The sequence below is a fragment of the Coregonus clupeaformis genome, unplaced genomic scaffold (assembly GCF_020615455.1).
Source record: "Coregonus clupeaformis isolate EN_2021a unplaced genomic scaffold, ASM2061545v1 scaf0195, whole genome shotgun sequence".
Lineage (NCBI taxonomy): Eukaryota > Metazoa > Chordata > Actinopteri > Salmoniformes > Salmonidae > Coregonus > Coregonus clupeaformis.
Window position 1 is genome coordinate 259,666 of NW_025533650.1, and position 17,630 is coordinate 277,295.

Here is a 17,630-nt window from a genome sequence, read left to right on the forward strand (position 1 = left end):
GTGTAAAGTACTTAAGTAAAAATACTTTAAAGTACTACTTAAGTAGTTTTTTGGGGTATCTGTACTTTACTATTTATATTTTTGACAACTTTTACTTTTACTTCACTACATTCCTAAAGAAAAGTATGTACTTTTTACTCCATACATTTTCCCTGACACCCAAAAGTACTTGTTACATTTTGAATGCTTAGCAGGACAGAAAATGGTCCAATTCGCACACTTATCAAGAGAACATTCCTGGTCATCTCTACTGCCTCTGATCTGGTGGACTCACTAAACACAAATGCTTTGTTTTTAAATTATGTCTGAGTGTTGGAGTGTGACCCTGGCTATCCGTAAATAAATAAAAACAAGACAATTATGCCATTTGGTTTGCTTAATATAAGGAATTTGTAATTATTTGTACTTTTACTTTTGATACTTAAGTATATTTTAGCAACTACATTTACTTTGATACTTAAGTATATTTAAAACCAAATACTTTTACTCAAGTAATATTTTACTGGGTGACTTTCACTTTTACTTGAGTCATTTTCTATTAAGGTATCTTTAATTTTACTCAAGTATGAGAATTGAGTACTATTTCCACCTGGATAGATGGTAGTTGCAGCAGCAGAGAGATTTTAGTGCAGAAGATCTACAGGAAGTTTTGAGAAAAGGGGTTCCATCATCCCAGGCCGACTGCCTGATGTAGGATCGTTTAGGGCCAAAGTAGAGGGATGGGGTGGTGGGTTTTTGGGGAAAGTGTATAGGTGTAGGGTTAGATGGTGCAATCCGCACTCCGACCTGTAAGGGCAGCAATACGCAACACAGCGTCTAGTCTGCCGGAAAGTGACAGGAGAAGAAGTTGTATGCGGAGGGGGGGTATTGTGAGTGGTCTGTAGCTTTCTCGCTGAATACCTGGATAATGGACAATAATGATGGGTGAGTTCATTAACTTCAATAAAAATTGTCTCGATTCATGAACAATTTTTTAGTTGCAGATGCATTATACTGTGAGTGGATATAGATTTAGAGGACACTTGGAGGAGCCAACTACAAAAGACTGAACTGCATGTAGCTTGTTAGCATAGCTAGCTAAATTGCTAACTAGTCTGCCTCCCCAGCTCAGTAACGTTAGCTTGCTTGCAAGGTAACTTGCGAGTTGGCAAGATTGTTTGAATAAACACAACTTATCCGATAAATGAACATCCACTGTGATTATGTTCACAAATGCACTTACTTTAAAAACTGCATTCGCCCAGGAATTTCATTTAACGCTACTACAGTACAATATTTTGGACTGCTAAACGCGTCTTCTCTGCGCACCGCTGTGTTAACCTTTTGACGATGTAACGTTTGGAGGTTGTAGTAAAAACATTTTTTTAGTATGATTTACAAATGGTGTGAAAGGTTTTTGATGACAATAGTTTTCATTCCAATTAACGAGAGTTTCAAATGTTTCTTTTGACCTAGTTAAATTAAATTACATTTTTGAACATCTTGGCATGGTTCTGTTATAATCTCCACCCGGCACAGCCAGAAGAGGACTGGCCACCCCTCATAGCCTGGTTCCTCTCTAGGTTTCTTCCTAGGTTTTGCCTTTCTAGGGAGTTTTTCCTAGCCACCGTGCTTCTACACCTGCATTACTAGCTGTTTGGGGTTTTAGGCTGGGTTTCTGTACAGCACTTCGAGATATTAGCTGATGTAAGAAGGGCTATATAAAATAAAATTGATTGATTGATTGATTAGTTTGATTAGTTAAAGGCGTTATTTTAGAATCTTCAAGACTACAACTAACATGACATGAGCACTTGAGTGTCAATATCCCTGCATAGTCAGGCACAGTGGTCCCTCATTTCAAAACAATGCGACGATCACATGAAATTGAAAACACTTGCAATGCATGACCTTTGTGACAATATAAACTACCTAGGGTGATATTTCAAGAGATTGTACAGGTGAGTTTTAGTCCCAACGTGTTTAATCGGCCATGAAACTAAAACAGGTTTCAGGATACTGTGTAGTTGGCTTGCTAGCTGGCTGGCTAACACCAGCAACAATGTAATCTTAGCCAACTCCATAAAATCTCTCTCACTTTCTTTGCCTCGTCTTCACGCAGTCTGTTCTCTCGCTGCCTACCCTTCTCCGCTACTCCCATTGCTTTCTTACTCTCTGCTTACCCCCCCCCCTCCCTATCTGTCCCCCCAGGATGGAGGTGGAGGGCTGGGACTCTGGTCTGGAGGAGGAGCTGGGTGTTTCTCTGGAGGAGCTGAGTAAGTGGATAGAAGAGGAGGTGGAGAGGAGCGAGGCAGTCCGCCAGAGGAAGGCCCAGCTTGCTGAGCTCAAGGAATGGGTGGAGAACAAAGAGAAGGAAGAGGAGGTGGTGGACAAACTCTTCAACAACGCCAACCAGTGAGTGTGTGTGGGGGGATGATCATGATGTTTTGTTTGTTTCTCTCTCAGGTCCATAGTAGAGTGGAAGCCTTTAGGGAGATGGGAAAGATGTGTGTGTGTTGATGTTTGTGTGTTTCTCCTGTGTGTGTCTGTGTGTCAGGTCTATAGAAGAATGTGAGGCCCGGCTTACTGTAAAATAGGACTGGTGTGTGTGTGTTAACGTCTGTGTGATTCTCTCCATTTTGTGTGTGTGTGTGTGTCAGGTCCATAGTGGAGTGTGAGGCTCTGGTGAAGTCCACCTACAGTAAGATGGGGCTGGTCTACAAGGAGAGCTCTTCAGAGGATGAGGGCGGAGTGGGAGGGGCTCTGTCCTCTGATGTAATAGAAATTGACGATGATGATGACGATGATGATGTCATCGCTGTGGGCTTACGTACGTACTGACACTTACTCCCAGTGAGATAAACAATATGTTTATCAAAGGAAACCTGTCCAGAAGGGCAGCTCCAGTATAAAACACAGGAGCGAATGTCTAACCTTGTTTCTTTCCTGTCTCTTCTCTGACCTCTTTCCTCTCACAGTGGTTCCACCCAAGAAACCTGGGATACCTGTCCAGGATGCAATGGTGAGAACAGAGAATTAGTCACACACACACGCGTGTTAATTGAATGTGTATTAATTGACCCTGTTATCTACAGCTTTCCAGTGTTCCTCCCAGCCGGTGTTGAAGCTCATCCTCTTCCTCCCTGTCTCTCTTCCTCCCTGTCTCTCTTCCGCCCTGTCTCTCTTCCGCCCTGTCTCTCTTCCTCCCTGTCTCTCTTCCTCCCTGTCTCTCTTCCTCCCTGTCTCTCTTCCTCCCTGTCTCTCTTCCGCCCTGTCTCTCTTCCTCCCTGTCTCTCTTCCTCCCTGTCTCTCTTCCTCCCTGTCTCTCTTCCGCCCTGTCTCTCTTCCGCCCTGTCTCTCTTCCTCTCTCTCTCTTCCGCCCTGTCTCTCTTCCGCCCTGTCTCTCTTCCGCCCTGTCTCTCTTCCTCTCTCTCTCTTCCGCCCTGTCTCTCTTCCGCCCTGTCTCTCTTCCTCCCTGTCTCTCTTCCTCCCTGTCTCTCTTCCTCCATGTCTCTCCCTTCGCTGTCTCTTTCACTTTGTCTCTCCCTTCCCTGTCTCTCTCTCTATATCCCTTCCTCACTACCCCCCATACATACACAGGTGGTAGGTGAAAGCCAGAAATAAGTTTGAACAATATCCATATGTATGTGTTAATTATGTTTGTGTGTGCGCGTACGTGTGTCCTGTAGTTTAAGGAGGCGTCGGCAGCGCTCCAGCGTTCCTCCCAGCAGGTGTTGAAGCTGGCCCAGACAGTCAACAAGAACCCTTCTTCCGGCCCTGCTATACAACAGCCAGGTAATAGCACAAATGTGCCATTCTATATGTCTGTGTGATTGATATATTCCTCCGGGTCACTAGGTGGCGTTCTCTCTTGTCTTTGTGTGTGTACATACTGCGCAAAAGTTCACATGCGTTTTCTTTTGTGTGTGTGTAGGTGGCCCGGTACCCATGCCAGCGGTGTTTGTGTCCCAGGCCACACCCAGGAACACACCCACCCAGCCTAACCCCTCCCTGAAGGATGATGAGATCAAACTGGAGATGAGTCTTCTGGGAAAGAAACGCACCAAGACCTGGCACAGCGGAATGCTCATCGCCATCAACCCTGTCGGTGAGACATACACACACACACACACACACACACGCACAGGGTGAAGTTTGACATTAAGAATGTGTGTGTTTGTAGGTAATGGTTACAGTAAGTACAAGGTGAAGTTTGAGAACAAGGGGAAGAGTCTACTGTCTGGGAACCACATAGCGTTTCACTACCACCCCACCCTGGAGAGGCTATACGTGGGAGCCAGGGTGGTCGCCAAGTACAAGGACGGCAACCAGGTCTGGCTCTACGCGGGCATCGTAGCAGAGATGCCCAACAACAAAAACCGCATGAGGTGAGAAGCTGTGTGTGTGTGTGTGTGAGCATGTTTCAAATATCCTCTGTGTGTTTGGTGAAGGGTTGCGGAGGTGTTTCAACGGTTGTCTATGTGTGTTTCAGGTTCCTGATCTTCTTTGACGACGGTTATGCCTCCTACGTGACCCTGCCTGAGCTCTACCCTGTCTGCAGACCAAGTAAGAACCCTCTCTTTCCTTCTCTTGATCTCCTCCTCTCTTTCCTGTCAATTTGGTTTTGGGATGTGACCACAGTTTACAATCTTCACATCTTCTCTCTCACTCTCCCCTACCCCTCTTCCTCTCCACCATCATCTTCTCTATCTCTCCCCTCTCATCTTTTCTCTTCCCCCCCTCACTCTCTCTCCTCCCCCAGTGAAGCGTACATGGGAGGACATAGAGGATGCGTCGTGTAAAGACTTCATAGAGGAGTATATAACCTCGTACCCCAACAGGCCCATGGTGCTGCTGAAGGCAGGCCAGGTCATCAAGACAGAGTGGGAGGGGACGTGGTGGAGGAGCAGAGTGGAGGAGGTGGACGGCAGCCTCGTCAAGATCCTCTTCCTGGTATGATGACATCATCACTGGGATTTGATTACCACCAAACTTTACGTTATTTATAGTCTGATTTAACATGATGGTCACAGCATATGTTATAAACAGGGATACCATTATAAAGTATTTTATTTGAGTTTCTTGTTTTGAATCACGTTTTTATACTACTTCAGCAGACTTGACACTCAACAAAATATGAAAATAAAGTGGATAAGATAAAGCAATTGAATGAATGAAAGTGATTCTCTGGGTAATCTATCTACTGTTTCTCTCCTCCAGGATGACAAGCGTAGTGAGTGGATCTACCGCGGTTCAACCAGACTGGAGCCCATGTTCAACCTGAAGACCAACTGTGCCAACACCCAGGAGAAGAAGATGGCTGGCCAGCAGAGGACACGCCCCAACATGGGTAACACTCACTCTAGTCAATCAATCAATTAACCTATCAATATATGGACAAACAAACCAATCACTTAACCAATCAATCCATCTTTAATAACCCAGCGGGATCACATATTATACTGTACCTGATGGGACCTTGGCCTGTCCTTCATTGGTTAACTCTAATCTCTACTTCATTGTGATGTCGTTAACTATTTTATCTGTGTCTCTGTAGGAGCATTGAGGACCAAGGGGCCAGTGGTCCAGTATCACAGTGGGGGGAACAGCGCAACCCCCAGCGGGACCCCCACTAATTCCCTCCATCCCCTCTCCCCACCATCCTCCATCCCTCCTACACCCTCCCAGCCCAATCAGCCTGCACGCACAGAGTGAGTAACACACACACACAGAATCACACAGTGTAAACCTTGTGACATTCCTTGAAAATCGACATTCTCTCTCCCCCCTCGCTGCTACATTTACCCCTTTTTCTCCCTGATCGCCCCTCCCTCCCTCCTGTTCCTCTGTCTCTTTGTCTTTCTCTCTCCCCCCACCCCCTCAACAGTCCTAAGTATCAGATGGCTAAGAAGAGTACTTCTCCGTACGTTCCCCCTCCAGGAGGCTCTCGCTCTGGATTGGCCAGTAATAGCCACGCCCCTAAAGCCATACAGCCCCAACCTTCAACTGGTTCTCCTGGAAACTCATCCAGGTGAGAGAGAGGGGACAGGAAAATATATGATCATAAAAATTAAAAAAACATAATCTCTTACTAAACAGCCACACTCACAAATATGCAAAGTTTTATAGGAATCTATTCATAACTCTATCTTCACTCTCCCGCTCCCTCTCCAGAATGTATGTCCTTCAGACTGGCAACATCCAGACTCTCACGTCCCAACAGCCTATGCAACACCAGCAGCAGTCCCTGCCCCCTCCTCCCCAAGCCCCTCCGACCGCCCCTGCACCCACAGTGACCCCATACACCTTCAGTAACGACCGGATTCCCCACGAGCCCTCGTACCGCGCCCCTACAGACCGCATCTTCTACCTGCCTCACACCTGCCAGCCTGCCTGTCTCAACCGTATCCGGCCCTCCAGAGCAGATATGCACCGGGGCAGGAACCCCTTGCTCACCCCTCTACTGTACGAGTTCAGACGCATGACGGGGCGACGGAGAGTCAATCGCAAGGTAAAGACAGAGAAAAATAGCTTTGAGAAGTATTTTATCTTTCAGGAAGCACGGTTGGGATCATTATAGGGGGGACAGATTTTGGTATGAACTATCTCTCACCCCCCCCCGCTCTCCCCAATTCAATTCCCCGCCCCCCTCCTCCCTCATCAGATGTCGTTCCATGTGATCTACAAGTCTCCATGTGGGCTGTGTCTGCGCAGCATGGCGGAGATCCAGCGCTACCTCTTCCAGACGCGCTGTGACTTTATCTTCCTGGAGATGTTCTGCTTGGACCCCTACGTCCTGGTCGACCGGCGCTTCCAGCCCCAGAAGCCTTACTACTACATCCGAGACATCACCAACGGCCGCGAGGACATTCCCCTGTCCTGCGTCAATGAGATCGACGTCACACCGCCGCCCGACGTGGCCTACAGTGAGGAGGATGGGGGGGGGGGATTACTTAATCAGTAAATAGGCCTTGAGTTACTGTACAGGCCTCAATCAAATTATTACCCATCAGAGCCCTAGGTCTTCCTGTATAGTTCGGGCCAATGGTGGTGCGCTAGCTACACAACACTAAGCAAAAGGGAGTCATTTGATATTCAGTTGAGATGAAGTCATAAAACTAGAATATTGGGATGAATGGGATTAGTGAAGTTCTAATTCTATGGTGAATACAGTGCCTTTGGAAAGTATTCAGACCCCTTGACTTTTTCCAAATTTTCTTACGTTACAGCCTTATTCTAAAATGGATTAAATAAAACCATTTCCTCAGCAATCTACACACAATACCCCATAATGACAAAGCGAAAACCGTTTTTTTGATATTTTTGCAAATGTATTAAAAACAAAAAACGGATACCTCATTTACGTAAGTATTCAGACCCTTTGCTATGAGACTCGAAATTGAGCACAGGTGCATCCTGTTTCCATTGATAATCCTTGCGCTGTTTCTACAACTTGATTGGAGTCCACCTGTGGTAAACTCAATTGATTGTACATGGTTTGGAAAGGCACACGCCTGTCTATATAAGATTCCACAGTTGACAGTGCATGTCAGAGCAAAAACCAAGCCATGATGTCGAAGGAGTTGTCCTTAGAGCTCCAAGACTGGATTGTGTCGATACACAGATCTGGGGAAGGGTAGCAAAACATTTCTGCAGCATTGAAAGTCCCCAAGAACACAGTGGCCTCCATCATTCATAAATGGAAGAAGCTCGGGTCCACCAATACTCTTCCTAGAGCTGGCCGCCCAGCCAAACTGAGCAATTGGGTGAGAAGGGCCTTGGTCAGGGAGGTGACGAAGAACCCGATGGTCACTGACAGAGCTCTAGAGTTCCTCTGTGGAGATGGGAGAACCTTCCAGAAGGAAAACCATTTCTGCAGCACTCCACCAATCAGGCCTTTATGGTAGAGTGGCCAGACGGAAGCCACTCCTCAGTAAAAGGCACATGACAGCCCGCTTGGAGTTTGCCAAAAGGCACCTAAAGACTCTCAGACCATGAGAAACCAGATTCTCTGGTCTGATTAAACCAAGATGGAACTCTTTGGCCTGAATGCCAAGGGTCACGTCTGGAGGAAACCTGGCACCATCCCTACGGTGAAGCATGGTGGTGGCAGCATCATGCTGTGGGGATGTTTTTCAGTGGCAGGGACTAGGAGACTAGTCAGGATCGAGGCAAAGATTAATGGAGAAAAGTACAGAGAGATCCTTGATGAAAACCTGCTCCGGAGCGCTCAGGACCTCAAACTGGGGCGAAGGTTCACCTTCCAACAGGACGACGACCCTAAGCACACAGCCAAGACAACGCAGGAGTGGCTTCGGGACAAGTCTCTGAATGTCCTTGAGTGGCCCAGCCAGAGCCCGGACTTGAACCCGATCGAACATCTCTGGAGAGACCTGAAAATAGCTGTGCAGCGACGCTCCCCATCAACCTGACAGAGCTTGAGAGGTTATGCAGAGAAGAATGGTAGAAACTCCCCAAATACAGGTGTGCCAAGCTTGTAGCGTCATATCCAAGAAGACTCGAGGCTGTAATTGCTGCCAAAGGTGCTTCAACAAAGTACTGAGTAAAGGGTCTGAATAATTATGTAAATGTTATATTTCATGTTTTATTTTATTTTTTATAAATTAGCAAATATTTATAAAAACCAGTTTTTGCTTTGTCACTATGGGATATTGTGTGTAGATTGATGAGGGGGAAAAAACTATTTAATCAATTTTAGAATAAGGCTGTAACCTAACAAAATGTGGAATAAGTCAAGGGGTCTGAATACTTTCTGAAGGCAGTGTAATTCCTGAAGATGTCAATGACTGATGGTTATCTGTGTCTTGCCAGGTAAGGAGCGTATCCCTGAAGACGGAGTGTTCATCAACACCAGTCCAGAGTTCCTGGTGGGCTGTGACTGTACCGACGGCTGCAGGGACAGGTCAGTACTATCACTCTTGACCTTCTGACCCTTCTGTGACCCCTCATCTGGGCTCTGTCCTTCTGCATGGCTTCCACTACATATATTTCACCTGTCCAATTGTTAAATCAGTGATTAACTCATTTAGTCAATTTAATGTGTTGAAATGGGGATTGTGTGTATGTGTTCTGCAGGTCCAAGTGTTCGTGTCACCAGCTGACCCTGCAGGCCACAGCCTGTACTCCTGGAGCACAGATCAACCACGCTGCAGGATACACACAAAAGAGACTGGAGGAGTGTTTGCCCACCGGGTGAGAGACAGACACACACAAACACACACACAGTCACAAATACAGACGTCCCTCGTACTAATCTCTCTCTCTCTCTTTCTCCTCTCCTCTCCTCTCCTCTCCTCTCCTCTCCTCTCCTCTCCTCTCCTCTCCTCTCCTCTCCTCTCCTCTCCTCTCCTCTCCTCTCTCTCTCAGGATATATGAGTGTAATAAGCGTTGTAAGTGTTGTAGTCAGATGTGTAGTAACCGTCTGGTGCAGCACGGTCTGCAGGTGAGGCTGCAGCTCTTTAAGACCCAGAACAAAGGCTGGGGCATCCGCTGTCTGGACGATGTGGCCAAGGGATCCTTCGTCTGCATCTACGCCGGTACGTCACTAGGTGGAGGAGGGGACAGAACAGTGTTATAGCAGGCTTTACACATGGATAACAGTATGTACCGGTATTCACATTGCATGTAGGAAGTGGACTGCATATTAAGACTTGTCATAAGCATTCATAACAGCACATGGCTCCTTATAAGTGTATGGCATTGTTTACATGCCTACAGATGTATGCAGAATGAATAACAACATAGAAAGGGTTTCATATATCCTTTACCTCCCTTTTTCTCTCCCCCTCTCTCTCTCTCCCTCTCTCCCTCTCTCTCCCCCTCTCCTCTCTCTCCTCTCTCCCGCTCTCCTCTCCCTCTCTCCTCTCTCGCTCCCTCCCTCTCTCCTCTCTCCCTCTCTCCCGCTCTCCTCTCTCCCTCCCCTCTCTCCCTCTCTCCCTCTCTCCCTCTCTCCCTCTCTCTCCTCTCTCCTCTCTCCCTCTCTCCTCTCTCCCGCTCTCATCTCAATTCAATGGGCTTTATTGGCATGGGGAAACATATGTTTACATTGCCAAAGCAAGTGAAATAGATAAACAATCAAAATGAACAGTAAACATTACACTCAAGTTTCAAAGGAATATACATTTCGAAGGTCATATTATGGCTATGTGCAGTGTTATAATGATGTATAAAGTACAAAATAAATAAACATAAATATAGGTTGTATTTACAATGGTGTTTGTTCTTCACTGGTTGCACTTTTCTTGTGGCAACAGGTCACAAATCTTGCTGCTGTGATGGCACTCTCTCTCTCTCTCTCTTCCCTCTCATCCCTCTCCTCCCTCACTCTCTTCTCTCCCTCCCTCACTCTTTTTTCCCTCTCTCCTCCCTCACTCTTCTCTCTCCTCCCTTACGCTCTTCTCCCTCTCCTCTCTCCCAGGTAAGATTCTGACAGATGACTTTGCAGACAAGGAGGGTCTGGAGATGGGTGATGAGTACTTTGCTAACCTGGACCACATAGAGAGTGTGGAGAACTTCAAGGAAGGGTATGAGAGTGAGGCCCACTGCTCAGACAGCGACGGGAGCGGGGTGGACATGTCCAGGCTGAAGAACCCCCCCTCCTCCTCCCTGGCTTTGCAGAACAAGCCCCTTCCCAAACCCCCCCAGAGAACCAATGCTACCAACCCCGCCGGCAAAGGTGAGGGGTCACAGTTTAATAGTCTAGAAAGAGTCTGGCTTTTACTTTTGACCAGAGCCAAAGTAGTGCACGATATAGGGATTATGGTGCCATTTAGGACTCACCTAGAGTCTCAAATAACACCATTTACCGTTTTACGACATCCTTCTCTCCATCAGCCCGGGGTGCTGGTGGTGACTCCTCTAAGGATGGGGATAGTGATGAGGAGTCGAACAACGACAAAAGTTCAGACGACACGTTTGTGAAGGACCCCTACTACAGCTCCAGCTCTGTGTGGAGGAGCTACACCACTCGCCGCCAGGCCAAGGGCGCCAAGGAAGGTGTGTGTGCACTTAACTTCAACCCTCAGTTGTAAGGCTGGAACTGTAATAATGACATGGCAGTAAGAAATTATGTTAAAGGCCCGGTGCAGTCAAAAATGTGATTTTCCTGTGTTTTATATACAGTGGGGAGAACAAGTATTTGATACACTGCCGATTTTGCAGGTTTTCCTACTTACAAAGCATGTAGAGGTCTGTAATTTTTATCATAGGTACACTTCAACTGTGAGAGACAGAATCTAAAACAAAAATCCAGAAAATCACATTGTATGATTTTTAAGTAATTAATTTGCATTTTATTGCATGACATAAGTATTTGATACATCAGAAAAGCAGAACTTAATATTTGGTACAGAAACCTTTGTTTGCAATTACAGACATCATACGTTTCCTGTAGGTCTTGACCAGGTTTGCACACACTGCAGCAGGGATTTTGACCCACTCCTCCATACAGACCTTCTCCAGATCCTTCAGGTTTCGGGACTGTCACTGGGCAATACGGACTTTCAGCTCCCTCCAAAGATTTTCTATTGGGTTCAGGTCTGGAGACTGGCTAGGCCACTCCAGGACCTTGAGATGCTTCTTACGGAGCCACTCCTTAGTTGCCCTGGCTGTGTGTTTCGGGTCGTTGTCATGCAGGAAGACCCAGCCACGACCCATCTTCAATGCTCTTACTGAGGGAAGGAGGTTGTTGGCCAAGATCTCGCAATACATGGCCCCATCCATCCTCCCCTCAATACGGTGCAGTCGTCCTGTCCCCTTTGCAGAAAAGCATCCCCAAAGAATGATGTTTCCACCTCCATGCTTCACGGTTGGGATGGTGTTCTTGGGGTTGTCCTCATCCTTCTTCTTCCTCCAAACACGGCGAGTGGAGTTTAGACCAAAAAGCTATATTTTTGTCTCATCAGACCACATGACCTTCTCCCATTCCTCCTCTGGATCATCCAGATGGTCATTGGTAAACTTCAGACGGGCCTGGACATGCGCTGGCTTGAGCAGGGGGACCTTGCGTGCGCTGCAGGATTTTAATCCATGACGGCGTAATGTTTTACTAATGGTTTTCTTTGAGACTGTGGTCCCAGCTCTCTTCAGGTCATTGACCAGGTCCTGACAAGTAGTTCTGGGCTGATCCCTCACCTTCCTCATGATCATTGATGCCCCACGAGGTGAGATCTTGCATGGAGCCCCAGACCGAGGGTGATTGACCGTCATCTAGAACTTCTTCCATTTTCTAATAATTGCGCCAACAGTTGTTGCCTTCTCACCAAGCTGCTTGCCTATTGTCCTGTAGCCCATCCCAGCCTTGTGCAGGTCTACAATTTTATCCCTGATGTCCTCACGCAGCTCTCTGGTCTTGGCCATTATGGAGAGGTTGGAGTCTGTTTGATTGAGTGTGTGGACAGGTGTCTTTTATACAGGTAACGAGTTCAAACAGGTGCAGTTAATTCAGGTAATGAGTGGAGAACAGGAGGGCTTCTTAAAGAAAAACTAACAGGTCTGTGAGAGCCGGAATTCTTACTGGTTGGTAGGTGATCAAATACTTATGTCATGCAATAGAATGCAAATTAATTACTTAAAAATCATACAATGTGATTTTCTGGATTTTTGTTTTAGATTCCGTCTCTCACAGTTGAAGTGTACCTATGATAAAAATTACAGACCTCTACATGCTTTGTAAGTAGGAAAACCTGCAAAATCGGCAGTGTATCAAATACTTGTTCTCCCCACTGTATATTTCCACACTGAAGAGGTTGGAATAATACTGTGAAATTGTGAAAAGGATGATAATGCCCTTTTAGTGTAAGAGCTATTTGAAAAGACCGCCTGAAATGTCAGCCTGTTGTGGTGTGATGGAGTTTTGTCCTGCTTGGTGACATCACTGGGCAGTAAATTAGTTAATAAGAAAGAGTTCCAAACGTCTCTGCCAATAACAGCTAGTTTTCTGTTTTCCCCTCCCCACTCGGCAGGAGCTACTGGGGATCCTTAATGAATACAAAAATACAAATACTCCCAGACAGTCCTAGCAAGATTCTTGCTTGAGAAATTTCAATTTTCTAGAAACAATATATAGATGTTTTTACTATTTTAATTGAAAACAATCACAGTAAGGTACTTCATTGTTACCCAGATATATTTGATATTGAGAAAAACAGCTGCATTTAACATTTTTCCATGTTGCAGTGTGATCTAAAATTATATTTATATTTTCTGTCACCTCCTCCCTCCCTCATCCTGTCTCCCTCCCCCCATCCAGGGAGCCAGGACAGTAAGGATGGGATGAGTGTGTCAGTGGGGGGAAAGGAAGACAGGAAGCCGCCCCCCATGCCGGAGGAGAGTGGGAAGAGTAAAGTAGCATCCTGGCTCACCAACCAACCCTCTACCTCCCAGGCCACTGTTAAGATGGAGGGACTGAAGATAGAGAAGAAGGTGAGAGAGAGGGGGAAGAGAGGAGTCCATATCCACCTCAGCTATTTTGTGTAGATCCTATTACATATATTAGGAGAAATCGATCAGCCTCGATCTCTTGCTTTCATCTCCTGGTGTTCTGATTGGACACCCTCTCATGAAATGATTGATTCCTTCTCATGTTTATTAATGAGTGATTTGTGTTCCGGTGCTGTGATTGGATACTGATACACCTTCTCATGTGTTCTCTGTTCTAGGAGCCCGGAGACCACAAAAGGTACGTAATGAAAGATTGTGAAATGTAATTTCAACCTATTTAACCCTGGCTTGGCTCTTTTAGGCCTGTGTTGCACAATGTCAAATGTACTTGGTAAAATGTGCCATATGAATAACATTAGATAACGTTGAGTGAGTCTGTAAGGTAATTGTGTGTTTTTGCGCCCCCAGCGGTAACCAATCGGTGAAGACGGAGGGAGTGAAGAGACAGGATGTGATGACGCTGTCGGACAGTGATGACGTCCAGACCATCAGCTCTGGATCTGACGACAACAAGGAGAGAGAGAAACGCACACAGGGTGAGGAGGGGGGAAGTAGGGGGAGAACAGGAAGGCGGAAGGGAAACGGGGGGGATGGGGTGAGGGAAAGGCACGCAGGGTGAGGAGAGGAGGGAGAGAGGTAGGGGTTGAGGTGGCAGGGGGGAAGAAGAAGAATGGGGGAGGGGAAAACGCATGCAAGGTGAGGAGAGGGGGAATTTGGGGCGGTGGGTTCATAGATCTCTGTGCTTTATATCAGGTATTGCCAGACCTGTTATTGTGGTTCTTTTCCCTGAATTGACCCTTCATCCTCCTCTCCTCTTTCTCCTTGCCTCCTCTCCTCCCTCTCCTTGCCTCCTCTCCTCCCTCTCCATGTCTCCTCTCCTTGCCTCCTGTCTCAGGTGCGGTGAAGAGGCAGGTGGCTGTGAAGTCCACACGAGGCATTGCCCTGAAGAACTCCCATGGCCTGATGGTGAAGACTGGAGGGGCTGGGATAGGGCCAGGGGGAGGCCCGGGGGGCCACGGAGGGGCGCAGGGTAAGGGTGGGGACGGAGGAGACAGTGGACCTAAAAACACACGGCAGTTCTTTGATGGCGAGGAGTCCTGCTACATCATCGACGCCAAGCTGGAGGGTAACCTGGGACGCTACCTCAACGTGAGTGTTACGTGTGTGTCAGAGTTTCCATTAGCCGGTAATAGCTGGCTTTTGTCCGATTTACAAAATAAATACATAGAAAAGCCGATAAATACAATTTCCGCCGGCCAATTGTCCCGTAGAAGAAAAAATCCCATTGCGAAATAATGCTTTTTAGCCTATTCATTGATGGAAATACCAGTTGATGGAAATACATTTGACTGGTCATGCTTATCGGTCTATAGGTACGTTTGCATAATTTAGTGAAATGAAATTGGCGCGTGTGTACAGTATATTCGTTATGTATTTTATGTTTCACACGTGTACAGAGCCTTTGAGTGGAGAATCTGTCAGACAGCATAAGAGCTGCTGCTGCAGCATCCTGTGGTGCTTTCAAGACAAGTGCGAACTCAAGGTCAAATCATGACGTCCGTGATCTTCAGGTCGGGAAGTCGGAGCTCTAGAAAGAGGCCCGAGTTGGATGACCTTTCGAAACTATTTTTCCCAGTTGGAGCTACTTTTTTCTCCAGTTCCCAGTTGTCTTGAACGCACTGAAGTCTGGTCGGAGATTTCCAAGTTCCCAGTTGTTTTGAACGCAGGTATCAAACAGCAACGGAAGGCAGGCTTCATCAGTGCGCCACACACCACTTTGCAATGAACTGGAGGCAGTATGCATTTTAAAAACATACTTAATTGTTTGAAACCTGAAAGTTTTAATACATATTATGAGGCATGTCTTACCTTGCTTCGAAGAAGCCTGTTAGATCTCCTCTTTCTACATTTCTAACTGATATTTTCATCTCTGTCACATGAAACTGCTCACATATGCAGTGCCCTTTTGACAAGTGTTTTACCACTAATTACATTATTGAATGAACATTCACACGTAGCCTGCTGCCTTGTACACATTGCTGCTCTTATAATGTGAAGCTAAATGTTCCTCAACTATCGTCCCACAACTGTCCCAGAGTCTGTTTGTATAGGCTATTTCTTTCTCGACAAGCTGACCAATAGAATAGGTAGCCTAAACTTTTCTACTATAGTAGATTGACATATGATAGTGTTGTTTGTTACTAGTCTTGTTGGCTGAGGAAAATAATGTGAAATGTGTTCAAAGTGCACATCAGAATTTGGGAAGGACTGCATATCGTTGTATCCTGGACTTTCATGTTCTGTTAATATGAATTATCATATTCTAAATGTGATTTCTGTGATTCTGAGCACCGTGGGTGGACGCCCTACTCAGGTTACGCACCCAATGCATACGGCGACACATTTTCCTAACGGAAACCCTGGCGTGTGTTTAATTAAGTGGAGTTAAATGTAATTTGACAAAGGGAATTAAGCTCTCTCTCTTCTCTCCCTCTCATCGCTCCTCCTTACAGCATAGCTGCAGTGCTAACCTGTTTGTCCAGAATGTGTTTGTAGACACACACGACCTGCGTTTCCCCTGGGTGGCCTTCTTCGCCAGCAAGTGAGTGTTCTGTGTTAGACATGGTTACATAGATGTGGTAAGACCCTGTTACTCTGATAAAGACATGTATTATTTGATGTGTGGTTTTGTGCTGAGCACTTGTGAATGTTGACCACTTTTAATAATCTACTAACATGTGTGTGTGCAGGCGTATCCGGGCAGGGACAGAGTTGACGTGGGACTATAACTACGAGGTTGGCAGTGTGGAGGGCAAGGAGCTGCTGTGCTGCTGTGGCTCAACGGAGTGCAGAGGAAGACTGCTATAAGAGACCACCCTCTATACCTCCATCTCATCCCTCTATTTCTTCATCTTATCTCTCTTGGAGTTCCAGAGGGAGGACAGCTGGAAGAGACCACTCTATAACTCTGTCTCCTCTCTGAGTGTAGAAGCCTGCTGTAAGGACACACCATGCTAACCTGGGGACACCTGCACCCACAAGAGTATCTCTCCCCCTTTCTCTTTTCTTCTTTTCCTCCTCCCCTCCATATTCTTTTTGCTATGTATTGCTGATGTATTTTAGTATTGTAATTCTTTACTGTTTTGTCTGAATGCCCACTTGTATTTGACTGTGTCTGTGAATTCAGACCAAACTGTGCTCTTCTCACAACTGAATAAAATCCTGTTTTCCACACATAGTTTTTAATGATGATGTTTTATACAGAAAGATTTCAGCGTACCCCAGGCTTTGATAACATTTGGGCTCATTACAGCTGTAGTAGTGTTTCCTTCACACGAGGAAGAGCAGGAAGCCACTGAAGATGCTGTGTTTATTGTAACTATCAATGAGCCTATTGCCTGAGGGGAGACTCATGTAGACCTAGTCTCCCTCTTCCAGCTCTAGAGTCACATCACTGGATACATTCTCAAAACCCCCAATACTAATGTACTGTTGTGCCCACATTAAACCTGGTTGATTATTGAACAGAACATACGTCCATGAACTCAGATGATCCCAATGTTGAGCTGCTGGTATCATGGTGCTGAATCAGAAGTAGAAGACTGCTCTCACTGGAGCTGTGAAGACACCTGCATCAGAGGGAAGACAGAGAGCTCAACAATGTCTGTCTCTCATAGCCACTGGAGCAGTCTGGTAGTGATGTTGGTCTCAGTGTCTGTAGATGGGGCCCTGTGGACATGGGTCTTCATACATGTACACTGAACAAAAATATAAACACAACAATTTCAAAGATTCTACTGAGTTACAGTTCATATAAGGAAATCAGTCAATTGACAAATTCATTAGGCCCTAACCAATGGATTTCACATGACTGGGAATACAGTTATGCATCTGTTGGTCACATACCTTAAAAACAAAAGGTAGGGGTGTGGGTCAGAAAACCAGTCCTTATCTGGTGTGACCACAATTTGCCTCATGCAGCATGACACATCTCCTTCGCATAGAGTTGGTCAGGCTGTTGATTGTGGAATGTTGTCCCACTCCTCTTCAATGGCTGTGCGAAGTTGCTGGATATTGGTGGGAATTGGAACACGCAGTCCTACACGTCGATCCAGAGCATCCCAAAGATGTTCAATGGGTGACATGTCTGGTGAATATGCAGGCCATGGAAGAACTGGGACATTTTCAGC

General features: G+C 46.2%; 1 protein-coding gene across 1 annotated transcript; it reads left to right on the forward strand.

The window, feature by feature from the left end:
* Nucleotides 1–833: 833 nt before the first annotated feature.
* On the forward strand, nucleotides 834–16,674 carry LOC123484099 (histone-lysine N-methyltransferase SETDB1-B-like). Its single transcript, XM_045214074.1, has 25 exons — nucleotides 834–924; nucleotides 2,191–2,394; nucleotides 2,640–2,809; nucleotides 2,958–3,001; nucleotides 3,669–3,774; nucleotides 3,914–4,087; nucleotides 4,163–4,367; nucleotides 4,472–4,545; nucleotides 4,742–4,932; nucleotides 5,200–5,329; nucleotides 5,537–5,690; nucleotides 5,867–6,010; nucleotides 6,154–6,490; nucleotides 6,644–6,905; nucleotides 8,812–8,902; nucleotides 9,076–9,192; nucleotides 9,367–9,536; nucleotides 10,418–10,675; nucleotides 10,834–10,995; nucleotides 13,250–13,422; nucleotides 13,659–13,678; nucleotides 13,849–13,976; nucleotides 14,336–14,589; nucleotides 15,954–16,042; nucleotides 16,191–16,674. Exons 1-25 carry the CDS (start codon nucleotides 908–910, stop codon nucleotides 16,306–16,308), a joined length of 3,792 nt encoding a protein of 1,263 aa, XP_045070009.1. The 5' UTR covers nucleotides 834–907; the 3' UTR covers nucleotides 16,309–16,674.
* Nucleotides 16,675–17,630: the final 956 nt, after the last annotated feature.

Excerpts from the sequence above, each read along its gene's own strand:
- LOC123484099 (XM_045214074.1), top strand. Across the intron at positions 2,810-2,957 it reads TGTCATCGCTGTGGGCTTAC|TGGTTCCACCCAAGAAACCT; the intron begins GTACGTACTGAC and ends TTCCTCTCACAG. Across the intron at positions 14,590-15,953 it reads ACCTGGGACGCTACCTCAAC|CATAGCTGCAGTGCTAACCT; the intron begins GTGAGTGTTACG and ends TCCTCCTTACAG.